This window comes from Nycticebus coucang, chromosome X, assembly GCF_027406575.1.
Source record: "Nycticebus coucang isolate mNycCou1 chromosome X, mNycCou1.pri, whole genome shotgun sequence".
In the NCBI taxonomy this organism is placed as follows: domain Eukaryota; kingdom Metazoa; phylum Chordata; class Mammalia; order Primates; family Lorisidae; genus Nycticebus; species Nycticebus coucang.
Window position 1 is genome coordinate 48,920,838 of NC_069804.1, and position 13,874 is coordinate 48,934,711.

The 13,874-nt window shown below is 37.7% G+C and overlaps 1 protein-coding gene across 15 annotated transcripts in view; it reads left to right on the top strand.

The window, feature by feature from the left end:
• The window catches only part of KDM6A (lysine demethylase 6A), a 217,517-nt gene that overhangs the window by 59,228 nt on the left and 144,415 nt on the right, over positions 1–13,874 (top strand). For all 15 annotated transcript variants that reach the window (XM_053579398.1, XM_053579400.1, XM_053579399.1 and 12 more), the window contains exon 4: positions 13,363–13,412. In XM_053579398.1, the coding sequence (XP_053435373.1) occupies positions 13,363–13,412 (50 nt within the window). The remainder of the gene's footprint in view (positions 1–13,362; positions 13,413–13,874) is intronic.

Genomic DNA, 13,874 nt, shown 5'->3' on the forward strand with positions numbered 1-13,874 from the left:
TGAGAGCAGTGGCGAATTGGCGGTTTCTATACCTGTGGTGTTGAGAGGCACGAGATCAGCCTTACGTTAGGCTGGAGAAGGCAGTCGGGAGCATGCACATTCTTTCACTGACTCACTTACTCTGACTCTGTCTCTTCTCCTGTCTCCTTTCCTGCCTGCAGAACGCCAGCACGGCGTCTCTGTGCTGAAGATTACCAAGCTGTACTACAGACTAAGATCTATCTTTCTAAGAAGACTGCTTTACTCTCTCTAAGAGTCTCTCTCTCTCTCCAGCTAAAGTAGATAGCCCTCAGGCACCTAACAGACCTGAGCAAGGTAACTTAGTGGTCCGCATCCGGAACCTAGTTAAGCTGGCCTGAGACCTGGCCAGTCTTAGGCACTGACAAGTGGTGGCAGCTGTGGGATGTGACAATCCAGCCTTTGCTATTCCATTTATAGAGCACAGGCAGGGTGGATTTAGCTTAATTCATAAGGGTCCTAGGATTTTTCAAATGATAAATGAGCATTGGCTTCAACCTTATACTTTTATGTTATAGAGGTGGCTTCTTTCCTTAAACTTTGTGAACCAGTCAGTGAAGATGTGTCCCCAAACCTATCTACTATTATATGGTATATATGAGTGCACCGTTGATAGATAGGCATTAGCTTGGTTAATTTTTTTTTTTTTCCTGAGACAGAGTGTTCCTGTGACACCCTCGGTAGAGTGCTATAGTGTCATAGCTGACAGCAACCTTAAATTCTTGGGCTCAAGTGATCCTCCTGCCTCAGTCTGTTGAGTAGCTGAGACTACAGGTGCCTACCACAATGCCCGGCTATTTTTTTTTTTTTTTTTCAATAGACCCGGGGTGGGGTGGGGCGGGTGGGTGGGTGGGTCTCACTCTTGCTCAGTCTGATCTCAAACCTGTGAGCTCAGGCAGTACCCCTGCCTTGGCCTCCCAGAGTGCTAGGATTATAAACATGAGCCACTGTGCCCAGCCAGCTTGTTTAATTTGTTTGTTTGTTTTTATTTTTTGTTTTTGTGGCAGAGTCTCACTATGTCTCCTTCAGTAGAGTGCCATGGCGTCACAACTCACAGCAACCTTAAACTCTCAAGCTCAAGTGATTCTCTTGCGTCAGCCTCCCAAGTAGCTGGGACTTAGGCACCCACCACAAAGCCTGGCTGTTCTTTTGTTATTGTTGTTCAGCAGGCCCGGTCTGGGTTCTAACCCACCAGCCCCGGTGCATGTGGCAAGCACCCTAACCACTGGGGTATGGCACCAAGACAGCTTGGTTAATTTGTAATAGGAAGAAGAGCAGGAAGAGAATGCATTACGGAGGTATGCAAGTGTATTTTGATATATTTTAATATTTCAAGAAGGTGACTTCTGTTTCTTAGTTTGGAGTTGCTGCTTATTTATTTTTTAAATTATCCTAGAGGCTTTTTGGGCTACATTTCCACTGTTAAAAATTTGATTAAAATAATAAGTAGGGCCGCGCCTGTGGCTCAGTGAGTAGGGCGCCGGCTCCATATACTGAGGGTGGCAGGTTCGAACCCGGCCCTGGCCAAACTGCAATTAAAAAAAAATAAAACCGGGTGTTGTGGCATGCGCCTGTAGTCCTAGCTACTCAGGAGGCTGAGGCAAGAGAATCGCCTAAGCCCAAGAGCTGGAGGTTACTGTGAGTTGTGATGCCACAGCACTCTACCAAAGGGCGACAAAGTGAGACTCTATCACTAAAAAGCATAATAATAATAAGTATTGAATTACTTCTGTTCGTTCTCCCCACCATCTTTCAAGTCCACAACTATTACAGAACTAGTCTATAGCAGTTTCCTGCTTCCTTCTAAAACATACTCAAGCCATCACTAATTTATATAGGCATTTGTTTATCTCAGGCTGATTTTTTTTTTTTCTTCCTCTCTTTAGAAATGAGTACAGGATAAGAGAACTGCCAACCTCAATCAAATAGACATTTATTTTTAAAGAACACATTATATATAAACCATAACTTTCTAGGAATAAACATAAACCATATGATGAACACGTACCATTCTGTGAGTAATCTGCTCAGGTACATGTATATAGAGATTTATTGGCCGTGTTACTCTGAAGATAGTCCTTTAATTATTTGCCTTGATCATCTTTTTTGTATAGTTTTCTGAGCTTAGGGTTTCTTTGAGGCTTATAAAAATACTGCTTCTACTTCTGCAGTAGAAAATGGTGGCATCTGTTTTGTGTACATTTTGGACTGTGGTGTCTCTCATGTGCTTCCTGTCTTACATGAATTTCTAAAAATTTGTGGTTTGCAGATGGTATGGTTTGGTTATTATTACTGTTATGGATTATTCATTAAAAATCTTTCACCATTTCAGGTGAATTTGAGGCAGAAGGCAAAAAAGATTTATAAAACAATTTTCTTCACCTTTTTGGTTGGTAATATGAATAGAGAGCTTAAAATAATTACTGTCACTTGACTTGGGCATGTTGCTTCTAGGAATTTATCATAATTGGATAGGAGATGGGGGAGGATGGAGGCTCAATGCACTTGGACCGTTGTTTTACTTTGTATTCCCCTGGAAGGAGTGTAGCATATAGGATGTTGGGTATGGAGTTCCCTTTAGGGTCAGCAGCTTTGGAAGGTAGGGGATGGAACCAGGATTAGACAGAGGTAGAAAGTAAGCTGTGAAAGCTTTAGCCAATTTTATGGGGAACTCTGGAGCTAGAATGGCCATTGGGAGCTGTTCACGTTGGGTCTAGGTGGCCAGGCCTTTGTACCCCAATATATTTGAGATATATTCCTCCAGTGTTTTCAGAATTGAATGTGGGTCAGTCTGGGAAGGAATGTGACTTTGGATAAGGTGGCTCTCTGCAGCTGAGGCAGCTTCCGTAAAAGCTCACAGGTAGAGCCTATCAGCAGGCAAGCCTCCCAACAGTTCTTCCCTTTAAGTGGGATTTGAGTGGTTCTTTCCAGGGTCTACTTTGCCTCCTTTCTACTCTTTAACTTCAAAGCTCTAACCCATTAATCTCTGCTGTACCAAACAGCTAATGAGGCTGTCAAACAGAATACCTTAAGTCATGGAGAAACAGTGATTTCTTATCTTTGGGTTGGAGGACAATCTGAGATAGGACTCTGGACCGAAGAACAAACATATATATTTAGACCAATATATGTGATGGATCGTAGCAGTTTAGTTAATATAAAATATTGTGTAAATGTCTTTAAATATGTTTGTAAATTATAGAAGAGAGTCACTTAGTTAAATTGCATAAAAGTCAAGTAGCAAATTACTTCAAAGTATACAGCAAAATTAAGAAAAAGCTAGAAATTATGAGGTAAGAGACTTGGGGGATAATAAGGATTTCCAAAGAAAAACAATTAGTTGGATGAGTATAATAATCATTCCTGATATTAGTATGAGAACCTTGAAAGCTTGAAAAATAGTTTATTCAGATTTCTTTGTGAGCTGGATGTTTTCTTTTCTTTTCTTTCTTTCTTTCTTTCTTTTTCTTTCTATTTTTTTTTATGTTTTCCTAATTACAAGTTCCCTGAAATTCTAGCCAGTGATATAGATTCTTCTCCCCTTTCCTTTTTTAAGTAGTTGGTCAGGTCATGTGTTGCATTGTCTTTTACTTTTGGGTAAAATAGACTTTGGTTTAATTTCTAAGGAGGTACAGATGGCTAGGCAAATTTTACATGTCAAGAGTTGCTAATATGGAAATGTCTTAAGTCAGAGTTTGGTGAGCTAGCTTGCTTTTTATCTTTCTTCGGTCAAATAACATATCATTTATAGTGGAAGAACAGGCAATGCTTATTTTCTAATCATAGATCTTGAGTTTATCTTCTCCAAAATTACTAATTTTTTGGATCCAACCTGTAATCATTCTAACCAGCAATTATATCAGGGATGTCCAACCTGTAGCGCACAGGCCACATGCTGCCCAGGATCGCTATGAATGAGGTGCAGCACAAAATTGTAAACTTACTTAAAACATTATAAGTATTTTTTGTGATTTTTTTTTTTTGGATGGAACTTGATTGTGTGGTTCTTGAGCTTGAATTTTGTACATGATGATGTAATGTTGCAGTGTCACATAAAACAAACATATGTATGCTCTTGCTATTTGTCCACACGTATGGGTTCAGTTTTACAATGGTGCGTGGATTCAAATGTGTTATCTTTCAAACATAGATAATTGAATTGATGCCGTCAGGCGTTACACATGCCCATGGTGAGTTGGTGAGGCAGTATATAATATTTCAACCTACTGTTGCAACATTAGGTGTTTAATGTCATTTAGAAGTTGGGTAAGTATTCTTATTTGATTATTAAGGGTACTTCCACGGCTTGATGGCTCCTTAAACATTGCCTGCCTGGCTTTATGATGGGCCCTGCCTCATCCTGTATCAGCAGCCAAGATGTGAAAGGACCCAAACTTTGCTTTCTATTTTCCGTGAATTAATTTTCATAGTAAAAGTAAATATAGTCCCTTATCGTTTATTACTTTTTAAACCCCAGCATGGCTTTACAACATCTTAAGACAGAACCCCCAGAAAGAAAAATAACAGATAAAGGAAAATTGTTCATTGAAAAGTGGACAGATGACTACTTTTTTGTTGAGACAAATTATAAGGCATCCTGCTTAATTTGTAGGGAATTTGTGCAGATTTTCAAAGACTATAATTTAAAAAGGCATTATATGTGAAAACATGCTGCCAAATTCGATGCATATGAAGGCTTGTGTCTTAAGGACAAAATAGTGAAACTGAAGAAAAGTCTATCTTCTGAACAAAATATTTTTTAAAAAATTGCAACTCAGGGCAGCACCTGTGGCTCAAGGACTAGGGTGCCGGCCCCGAATATCGGAGGTGATAGGTTCAAACCCTGCCCTGGCACAAAAAAACAAAAACAAAACAAAAAAACTGCAAAAAAAAAAAAAATTTGCAGCTCAGACAATTTCCCATTGTAAAGCTGGTTATGTGGTAACATATTTTATAGCAAAGAAATCAAGACCATTTACTGAGGGTGAATTTATTAAGCAATGGTATAGAAAACATACCAGATATAATATGCCTAGAATAAAGGGGAATATTTCTGAAATCAGTTTGTTTTCACCAGATTTTAGTCAGGCAATTTGAAGAAATTGGAAAATCTATTAAAAGAAGTTGGGAGAGTAAAGTTGCTTATTTTAAATCTTATGCTTTGGTGATGGATGACAGCACTGATGCTACAAATACAGCTCAGCTTGCCTTTTTTTTTTGTTGTTGTTATCGTTGTCATTGTTCTTGAGACAGAGTCCCACCCTATGCCCTGAGCAGAGTGCAATGGCGTTGTAGCTCATTGCAACCTCAGACTCGAGCTGTGGGCATCCTGCTGCCTCAGCCTCCAAAGCTGCTGGGATTACAGGCGCTCACTGTGGCGCCTGGCCGGGTTTTTCTTTTTCTTTCCTTTTCTTTTTTTTACAAGTCAGAGTCTCACTCTTGCTGAGGCAAGTCTTGAACTCCTGAGCTCAAGCAGTTCTCTCTCCTCAGCCTACCACAGTGCTCGGATTACAGGTGTGAGCCACCATGCCCGGCTCAACTTCTCATTTTTATTAGAGGTATTGATGATGAATATCATGTTACAGAAGAAGTGGCTTCTTTAGCACTGTTAAAAGACACAACTAAATCAAGAGATTTATAGGAAGCAGTAAAAAATGTTAAAGCAATTTTCTTTGTCTATTGTGTACATACCTGGTGTAGTTACTGATGGTACTCTGGCAATGGTAGGTAAGTAAGAGAGACTTGTGATATTAATGGAAGTTAATGTAATTGCAGCCTAAAACTCATGTTTGATGAACGTATTATTGCATAGGACATCAAGAAAATTTATGTGCAAAAGCTTTAAAAATGGATAATGTCATGCAAATAGTCATCACATCAAGACTGAATTTCATAAGGGCCAAGGGATTGAATCATTGCCAGTTTCAGGAATTCCTTAAAAGTATTGATGCTGTCTATGATGGCATGATTTACTCTTCAGAAGATGTGTAAGTTAAGGGCAGATATCGAAAAGATATTGTGATTTGTGACATGTTATCAAGTATCAAGTCATTTATGGTATCAAAACCCAAATTTGTGCCAGAATTTGGTGATGAAAACTAGCTCGTAGATTTTAGCATTTTTAGTGGATTTAACCTCTCCTTTAAATGAGCTAAATGTGCACCTTTAAGATGACTACCAGCTTAATCAATATAATGTTTCAAACCATAACAGCATTCCAAATGAAATTGAAATTATGACAAGCTCAAATTAAGGCAAATAGTTTTATGCATTTTGACCCGTTGGCTAAACACAGTCCTGTGAATAATGAAAAATATGTAGCCTTGCTTTTCAGTTTGGTACTGAAAGCAGATTTCAAGGTTTCCAGGAAAATAAAAAATGTTTTGGTGCTTTTACAACTCCATTTTCAGTTGACATAAATTTGTTACCTGCCAATAAATGCATAGAGCTGCAATCTGATGTTCAACTTAAAGAAAAATTTTATATATCTCTTTATTGGACTTTTATAGTCCTATCTTCCCAGAGACAAATACCCCTCGCTTCACAATTACGTCTTATTGACATCATTGCTTTTGGCAGCACCGATATTTGCAAGCAAGTATTTTCAAGAATGAAGCACCTTAAGAGTAAAATTAGAACCAAAATATCTGATGAGCACTTTGAGAACTCAATGAGAATTATAGCTACTTCCATCGAACCAGATCTTGATGCATTAGTTTTTCAAATACAAGGTCAAATATACCACTAGTTTTATGTTGCTTACTTTTCTTTTACTTTTATAATAAAAAATATCAAAAATAAAGACATTTTATTACTTAGATGTGTACATTTTCTATGTTGGTGATCACAAACATGGGACCTGCTTGATGATCTTAAAGAGACTCTCTGAATGGGTGCTGTATAATTAGGATTATTATGTGAGAACTTCCTTGGCTTATCTGTGGCAGCACATATTACTGAAATTATGCATGGATCTTTTTTTGGGCTCATTTGCTTTTGTTAGTGTTTAATATGCGGCCCAAGACACAACTCTTCTTCTTCCAATGTAGCCCAGAGAAGCCCAAAGGTTAGACACTCCTGGTTTATACACATTAACAGGATGTCCAGATAAATGATTTCCCTCATTCTTTGTTAAGGGCTTGAGAAAAATCTAGTTATAGTAGTGTAGAAATCTCTTTTTAATGGCTAGGTAACTTGAAGATTAGAAATAAAGACTGGTGCTTTGATTAAAAGGATTATCACTAGAGAGACACAGCGGATGGGTACTTGTATAATCATTAGTTTCCACAATTTATTTGGATTAAGAAACATAAAATATATTGAGATCTTTCTTGAAAGCTAAGCCTCATGGGAGTAGAGTATAATTGGCAATAAAAAATGTATAAATGAGGCTGGGTGGCTCATGCACTCTGGAAGTCCACAGCAGGAAGATCGCTTAAGCTCAGGAGTTCTAGACCAGCCTGAGCAAGAGCAAGACCTCTATCTGTACTAAAATAGAAAAATTAGCCTGGCTTTGTGGCAGGCACCTGTAGTCCCAGCTACTTGGGAAGCTGAGTCATGAGGATCCCTTGAGCCCAAGAGTTCGAGGTTGCTGTGAGCTATGATGACGCCATGACACTCAACCCCAGGGTGACAAAGAGAGAGACTCTGTCTCAAAAAAAAAAAAAAAAAAAGTACAAATGAGTGGAAAGATAACAAATGCTCATGGAAGAAAAGACTCAATTATAAATCTGTGTCTGCAGTTTGGAGTATCAACTCTGTGACTTTTAAATTTCAGGGTTCATTTTTATTCCTTAGTTCCCAATATTGTTTTATGGATGCTGTGTTTTTCCAACTGATATCACATGGTCTTATGCATCAGTTTTCACTGACTTCAGAAGACATCATACCATCTCTTTAAAGACTTCCCAGTTCTAAAAGAGAATTTTATGAAGCCAAATGTTATATATTATTAATTACTGAAAGTATAACCTCCAAATTTGTTGAAATTATATAATGTTAAAAGGGCAAGCTCCAGTTTTGGTACGGTGACTGTACAAAATTGTCAGTGGCTTAGGCTTTCTTCTGTTGGTTAGGATGATTTTAGGCACAGGTATCAAAAACCTGATTCTAACCTAAACAATTAGGAAATGTATTACCCCAGACAATTAGATGTTCATAAGTGGGTAGTATGTAGGCATAATTTGAAGTCTTGAAGGGTCCAGGTTATTTTTTTTTATGCTACCTTCTGTGGGCTTCATCTGAATTAAGTTTTTCTTGTGGTGGCAGTTGGTGTTACATGCTTCCTCGTTCATATCTATCAGTAGGAAGAGAGCCTTTCCCATAAGTCATTTATAAATCAGTGGTGATAATACCATTTGAGGTCATATGCCCATTTCTGGACTAAAACAATCACTGAGATTGCCAGGAATATGATACCCTTTCAAATTAATCATGGGGGGTTGGGAGTGGGGTTAGAAACAGATGTAGGAATGTGAGTCATGCTACTCCCTACCACTATAGAAACTCTTGCTTGACTGTTCTGTTACAGGTACTTTGATAATATGGTTAGCTTTCCTTATTGCAAGACTGTCTTTTTTTTTTTTTTTTTGAGATAGAGTCTCAGTCACCCTTGGTAGAGTGTCGTGGGGTCATAGCGCACAGCAACCTCAAACTCTTGGGCTCAAGTAATTCTCTTGCTTCAGCCTCCCAAGTAGCTGGGACTGTAGGCGCCCACCACAACGCCTGACTTTTTAGAGATGGGGTCTCCCTTTTGCTCAGGCTGGTCTTAAACTTTGGGGCAATCCACTCGCCTGGGCCGCCCAGTGGGCTGGGATTATAGGCATGAGCCACCTCGTCTGGCCTACAAGACTGTTAATTAATGACCTTATGAGGTAGCTAAACTCATGGGTGAAGATCTAGGAAACAGGAGGTGGCTTAAAGCCAACTCTTTATAACTGGAAGTATTACTCATAGTCCAATATCCTTGCAGTGATAGTTGATTAGCATCATCTTTATGTAAAAAAGGTGAACATTATTGTTAAAAGTTACTTGTTCAGATATGTGATGATGTTTTGGGTAATGCTTCTATAATTTGAACGTCTTCAGAATGTTCTTTTTATGGTATTTATATTGTGACTACCAATAAACAGTGTGAAAACATTACATGTGGGGTTTTAGAGAATGTTAATTTCCATTTTTTGATTAATGTTCAGTGTCTCATATAATTAGGGGATGATGTTTTATTTACTATGTTGTTGCAGAGTGAACTTGGTCACTAGTGAATGTTAACATGTAGCCTGTTTCAAACATCCTTAATGAGGATTAGAAACTGGCAAAAAATGTTTTTCCCCTTTATTGAGCAGTGTAGTATATATAAGGAGACTGTTTAAAACAATATTTTTTTTACCTTTTTTTATCTCATGGCACACTTGAACCTATAGTTAAAACTTCCTTGACACACTTAAATTGTGTTGATCAAAAAAAGATTAAAAAAAAAAAGAATACACTTAGTGTGCTTTGAACTTCCTTCAAGAATAATTTAATTAATGATCTTTAAACATTTTCACAGCATACCTAAGATCCTCTCACGGCACACTAGTGCTGTGGCACAATGGTTGAAAAATCACTGGTCTATAAAAATATATGTATGTTTTAAGGAGGATTATAGTTGACACTGTCTACCTGCCATACAGGTTAAGAAACAGAATGGTACTGGTACCTTTAGCCTGTGTTCTTTCTAATTGTATTCTCCTCTCTTCCTCCATAGGTGTAACCCCATATCTGACTGTGATGTTCAATTTCCTTGCTTTTCTCTTTTCTTCTTTCCTTTTTCTTTTTTTAAAACCCCTGATAAAATTATCCCTCAATAAGATATTGTTTAGTTTTGAAAAACTGAGCAGCAAGCGCCAATATAGCTGTGTAAGGAAAAGGCCAAATTGTCATTATTAGAGGAGACTTTCAGGAGGAGTAAAACAAGTAAACAAGAGGTTCAGTGTAATAGTTTGGCTTCTGATTACTCAAAAGTTCATAGTAGCCTCCTTTGTGGAAGGTAGTGGGCCACAGCATGTGTGAATTCTGGCAAACATACTTACAAGACTGACAAGACTTGTTAGAACACCTGACAAGACTAATATGGACTAGGTGCTAGGATATCCATCAGGAATATGATGAGAGAGAGTGGATTATTCAAAAGTAGTTCAAATCAGGACATTTAACACTTCTGGATGATAAAATGAGAGCCTTCACACTATGTATTTTATAGAATGTAGAGGAGAGAATAGGAACTTTATTAGAACATGGTCAAGAAAAAGCCAAGCCCATGTAAAAGTCTGGGCATGACTTATGGATATTTGGTCTTCAGGTTGAGAAGAGATTATAAGGGCAGCAGAATTTTAATGATAGGCCACAGTAGATCCAGATGTAGGGATCCATCATAGGATCTCTCTTTTTCTTCATCTTGGGTATTCTTGTGGCCTTTCTGTTGTGTCTCATGCTTTTAGTAAATCATATATTTTTCTTTCTTGATCTGTATTCTTAGGGGAACATGTTTGTCGGTATCTTCTTTAGGAAAGGCACTTGGGAGATAATTTTTATTAAGACTTTTTGTGTCTGAAAATACCTTTATTCTACCCACCTAACTGATGGTTTGGATATATAATTCTAGGTTGGAAAAAATTTTCCTTTAGTATTTTGAAAGCATTGTTCCATTGCCTTATTTCTAGAATTCACATCTGTTGTAGATCCTTTAAACTAGCAACTCATAGCCTTCTCTTTGGTGGATTTTTCTGGAATTATTTCTTAAATTTTCTGCTTTCCTTTTTTTCGTTTCTTTTTGGAGCTCTATTATGGTATATTAGACCTTCAGGATACAGTTTGCCTAATTTTGTTTCTTTGGGGAAGATTTCTTCTATTTTTTTATTCTAAACTTCTATTGAATTATTCATTTCTTCTATCATACTTTACGAGTTTAATTTTTCTAGACCTTTCTATTCGATTGATCTCTTAACACATATCAGATACTCCCCAATGAAGGTAATATCTTCCCTATGTAAGGCTAGTAAGAATTTCTTTCTTTCTTTTTTTTGAGAGAGTTTCACTTTGTCTCCCTCGGTGGAGTGTGGTGGCATCATAGCTCACAGCAATTTAAAACTGGTGGGCTCAAGCGATTCTCTTGGCTTAGCCTCCCGAGTAGCTGTAGTGTCCAGCTATTTTTAGAGACAGGGGTCTCACTCTTGGTCAAGTTGGTCTCAAACTTGTGAGCTCAGGCAATCCACCCGCCTCAGCCTTCCAGAGTGCTAGGATTATAGACGTGAGCCACCGCACCCGGCCAGTAAGTATTTCTTTCCCCGTGCATTGTCTATTTTTTTTTTTTTCTTTTAGATTGCATTTTTCTATTTATGTTTCTCTCTTTTTGGCTAGAGGTTTTCTTTAGATGTCTGGTAATTCTTAGCTATCTATATTTTAAGATTGGTAGAATTGAGAACTGGAGGTTCTGAGCATGTGGGTGGGACTCTGAATATGATCTGCATGGCCTTTTATTGGGGAATCTGTCTATATCTTTTTGGTCAGATTGCCTAAAAACCATCAGGGACTGAATGAGGGAGTTGAGTGCTTCTTAGTTTACCCTGGCTCTCCTTATCTTAACCTGTGTATCTTAAACCAGAAGTTAAAATCCGTCACTGATTATCAGAAAAATTTTAGCCCCCCTCATGTATTCGTCTAGTACTTTTATGGCCCTGTTTTTTATTTTGCTCTTTAATTTATTCTTCAAATTGTTTTACTGCATGATATGAGTTAGAAATTTCATTTTTTCCCCTCTTTTTTAAAGAGGTGGGGTCTCCCTCTGTCACCTAGGCTGGAGTGCAGTAGCACCATCATAGCTCACTCTTGTAGCCTCAAATTCCTGGGTTCAAAGGGTCCTCCTAACCTCAGCCTTCTGAATAGCTAGGACTATAGGCATACCACCTTTCCCAGCAGAAATTTTACTCTTTTGCTTATATGTAAGTTCTTGGGTGCTTCTTATGTTGGAAATGCTACCTGTGCCCTATGGTAATTCATATACACACCAAAGTCTTGTCTTATATTGGGCTTTAAAGTTTTGTTCTTTTCTATTCTGATTTATATTTTCAATATCTGATAGAGCAAATTCTCATTATTTTGAATTTTTGCCTAATTTTATGAAAGTGGGCAGCACCTGTGGCTCAGTGTGTAGGGCACCGGCCTCATATACTGAGGGTGGTGGATTCGAACTCGACCCCGGCCAAACGGCAACAAAAAATAGCCAGGCGTTGTGACAGGCGCCTGTAGTCCCAGCTACTCTGGAGGCTGAGGCAAGAGGATCACCTAAGCCCAGGAGTTGGAGGTTGCTGTGAGCTGTGATGCTGCGGCACTCTACCAAGGATGATAAAATGAGACACTGTCTCTTAAAAAAAAATTAAAAAAGAATTTTATGAAAGCATTTTGGGTAATATCTGCAGCTTCCATTGTTCAGATGTCTGACATTCATAAATTACTTCATCTGTAAAAATTCGTAGCATGTTGGTATGTAGCCAAGCTGCTGCCACTTCTTACATCCTACTTCTATTTCTCTTTTACTGCCTTTGTCTTTAGGGAGTTGCTCAGTCTTAGATGTTCCTCATAAGATCAACTGAGGATCTTAAAGTGCTTACCCCCATCCTCAAGAAATTCTGATTTAATTGATAAAGGGATTTGCTCCTCAGTTTTTTTTTTCAAAGGGCTGTCTCTATTAATTCTTAATAGTATAATTCTTATATAGTTAAAAGTAACTTTTAGTTGACTTTTTTGCCCTCACTTTACTGAAACTTTTTTGTTATTGACAAGAGCTACTTTAAGTTTTTCAAAGCTTTTTATTTCTCAAAATGGAGGAATATATTTTGTATTTGAGGGTGGAAAAAGACGATTATGGGGCAGGTTTTTTGTTGTTTTGTTTTGATTGTATTAAAGGAAGTCTCACAAAAGAAATAGTTCTTTGCTCTTTGAGGTGATTAAGTTCTTAGTCATTCTAGGAAGTGAGGTCTCTTATGAGAAATAATCTGTAACATTCTGGGGTATCCTTAGAAAGTCTTAATCCTGTGTTAATTTTGATCTCTGAAGGAGGTCATGTTGATCCAAGGGGTTAACCTAGATGCTGTTCAAGTCTGAAATTTGACCCTGTTTTTACATTCTTGAACTCCTGAGTATTGGGAGGCCTGGATTTTTAAATTGTTTGGTCTTTAAGACATGACTGTTTGCTGGGAGATGGATAGGGTGGGAATCTTGTCATAAGCCAGGTTTCTTACAACTTGTATTATTGATTTTAAAATGAGATGTAATTGTGACTCATAATTATTTTTCCTCTTTCAGCATTATCTGCATACCAGAGGTACTACAGTTTACAATCTGACTACTGGAAGGTTAGTGCACATTTGTATACTTAATTCATGTTTGTTTTTTGGCAGATTACTGCCACTTGAAATGAATTGAACTTTTTGCTTTCTTTGTTAATTACTTAAAAAATACTACTTCTGGGGAAGGGATTAGAAAAGGGAAAATGAGTATTACTTTGTTTGTGCTAGCTTTTGTGAACCATTTTGAATTTTATCTGATACATTTTATTGGCCAAAAATGATCCAAAGCATGATAAGCAAAATCAAGCAAAGCCAAATAAGCAATAACAAAATAATTCCTTGGTTTTCTTTTCATAATTTGGTATCTGGAAGTAAAAGAAGGCTGGTTGATGAGTATATCATAAGGAAATGAAATGGGAAAGTTTTTATATATATATATATATATATATTTTTTTTTTTTTGTATAGTCTATCTATAATGGGAGCTCCGAGGAGAACTGAACCTAACCATTTAAAAGACTACCTGGGC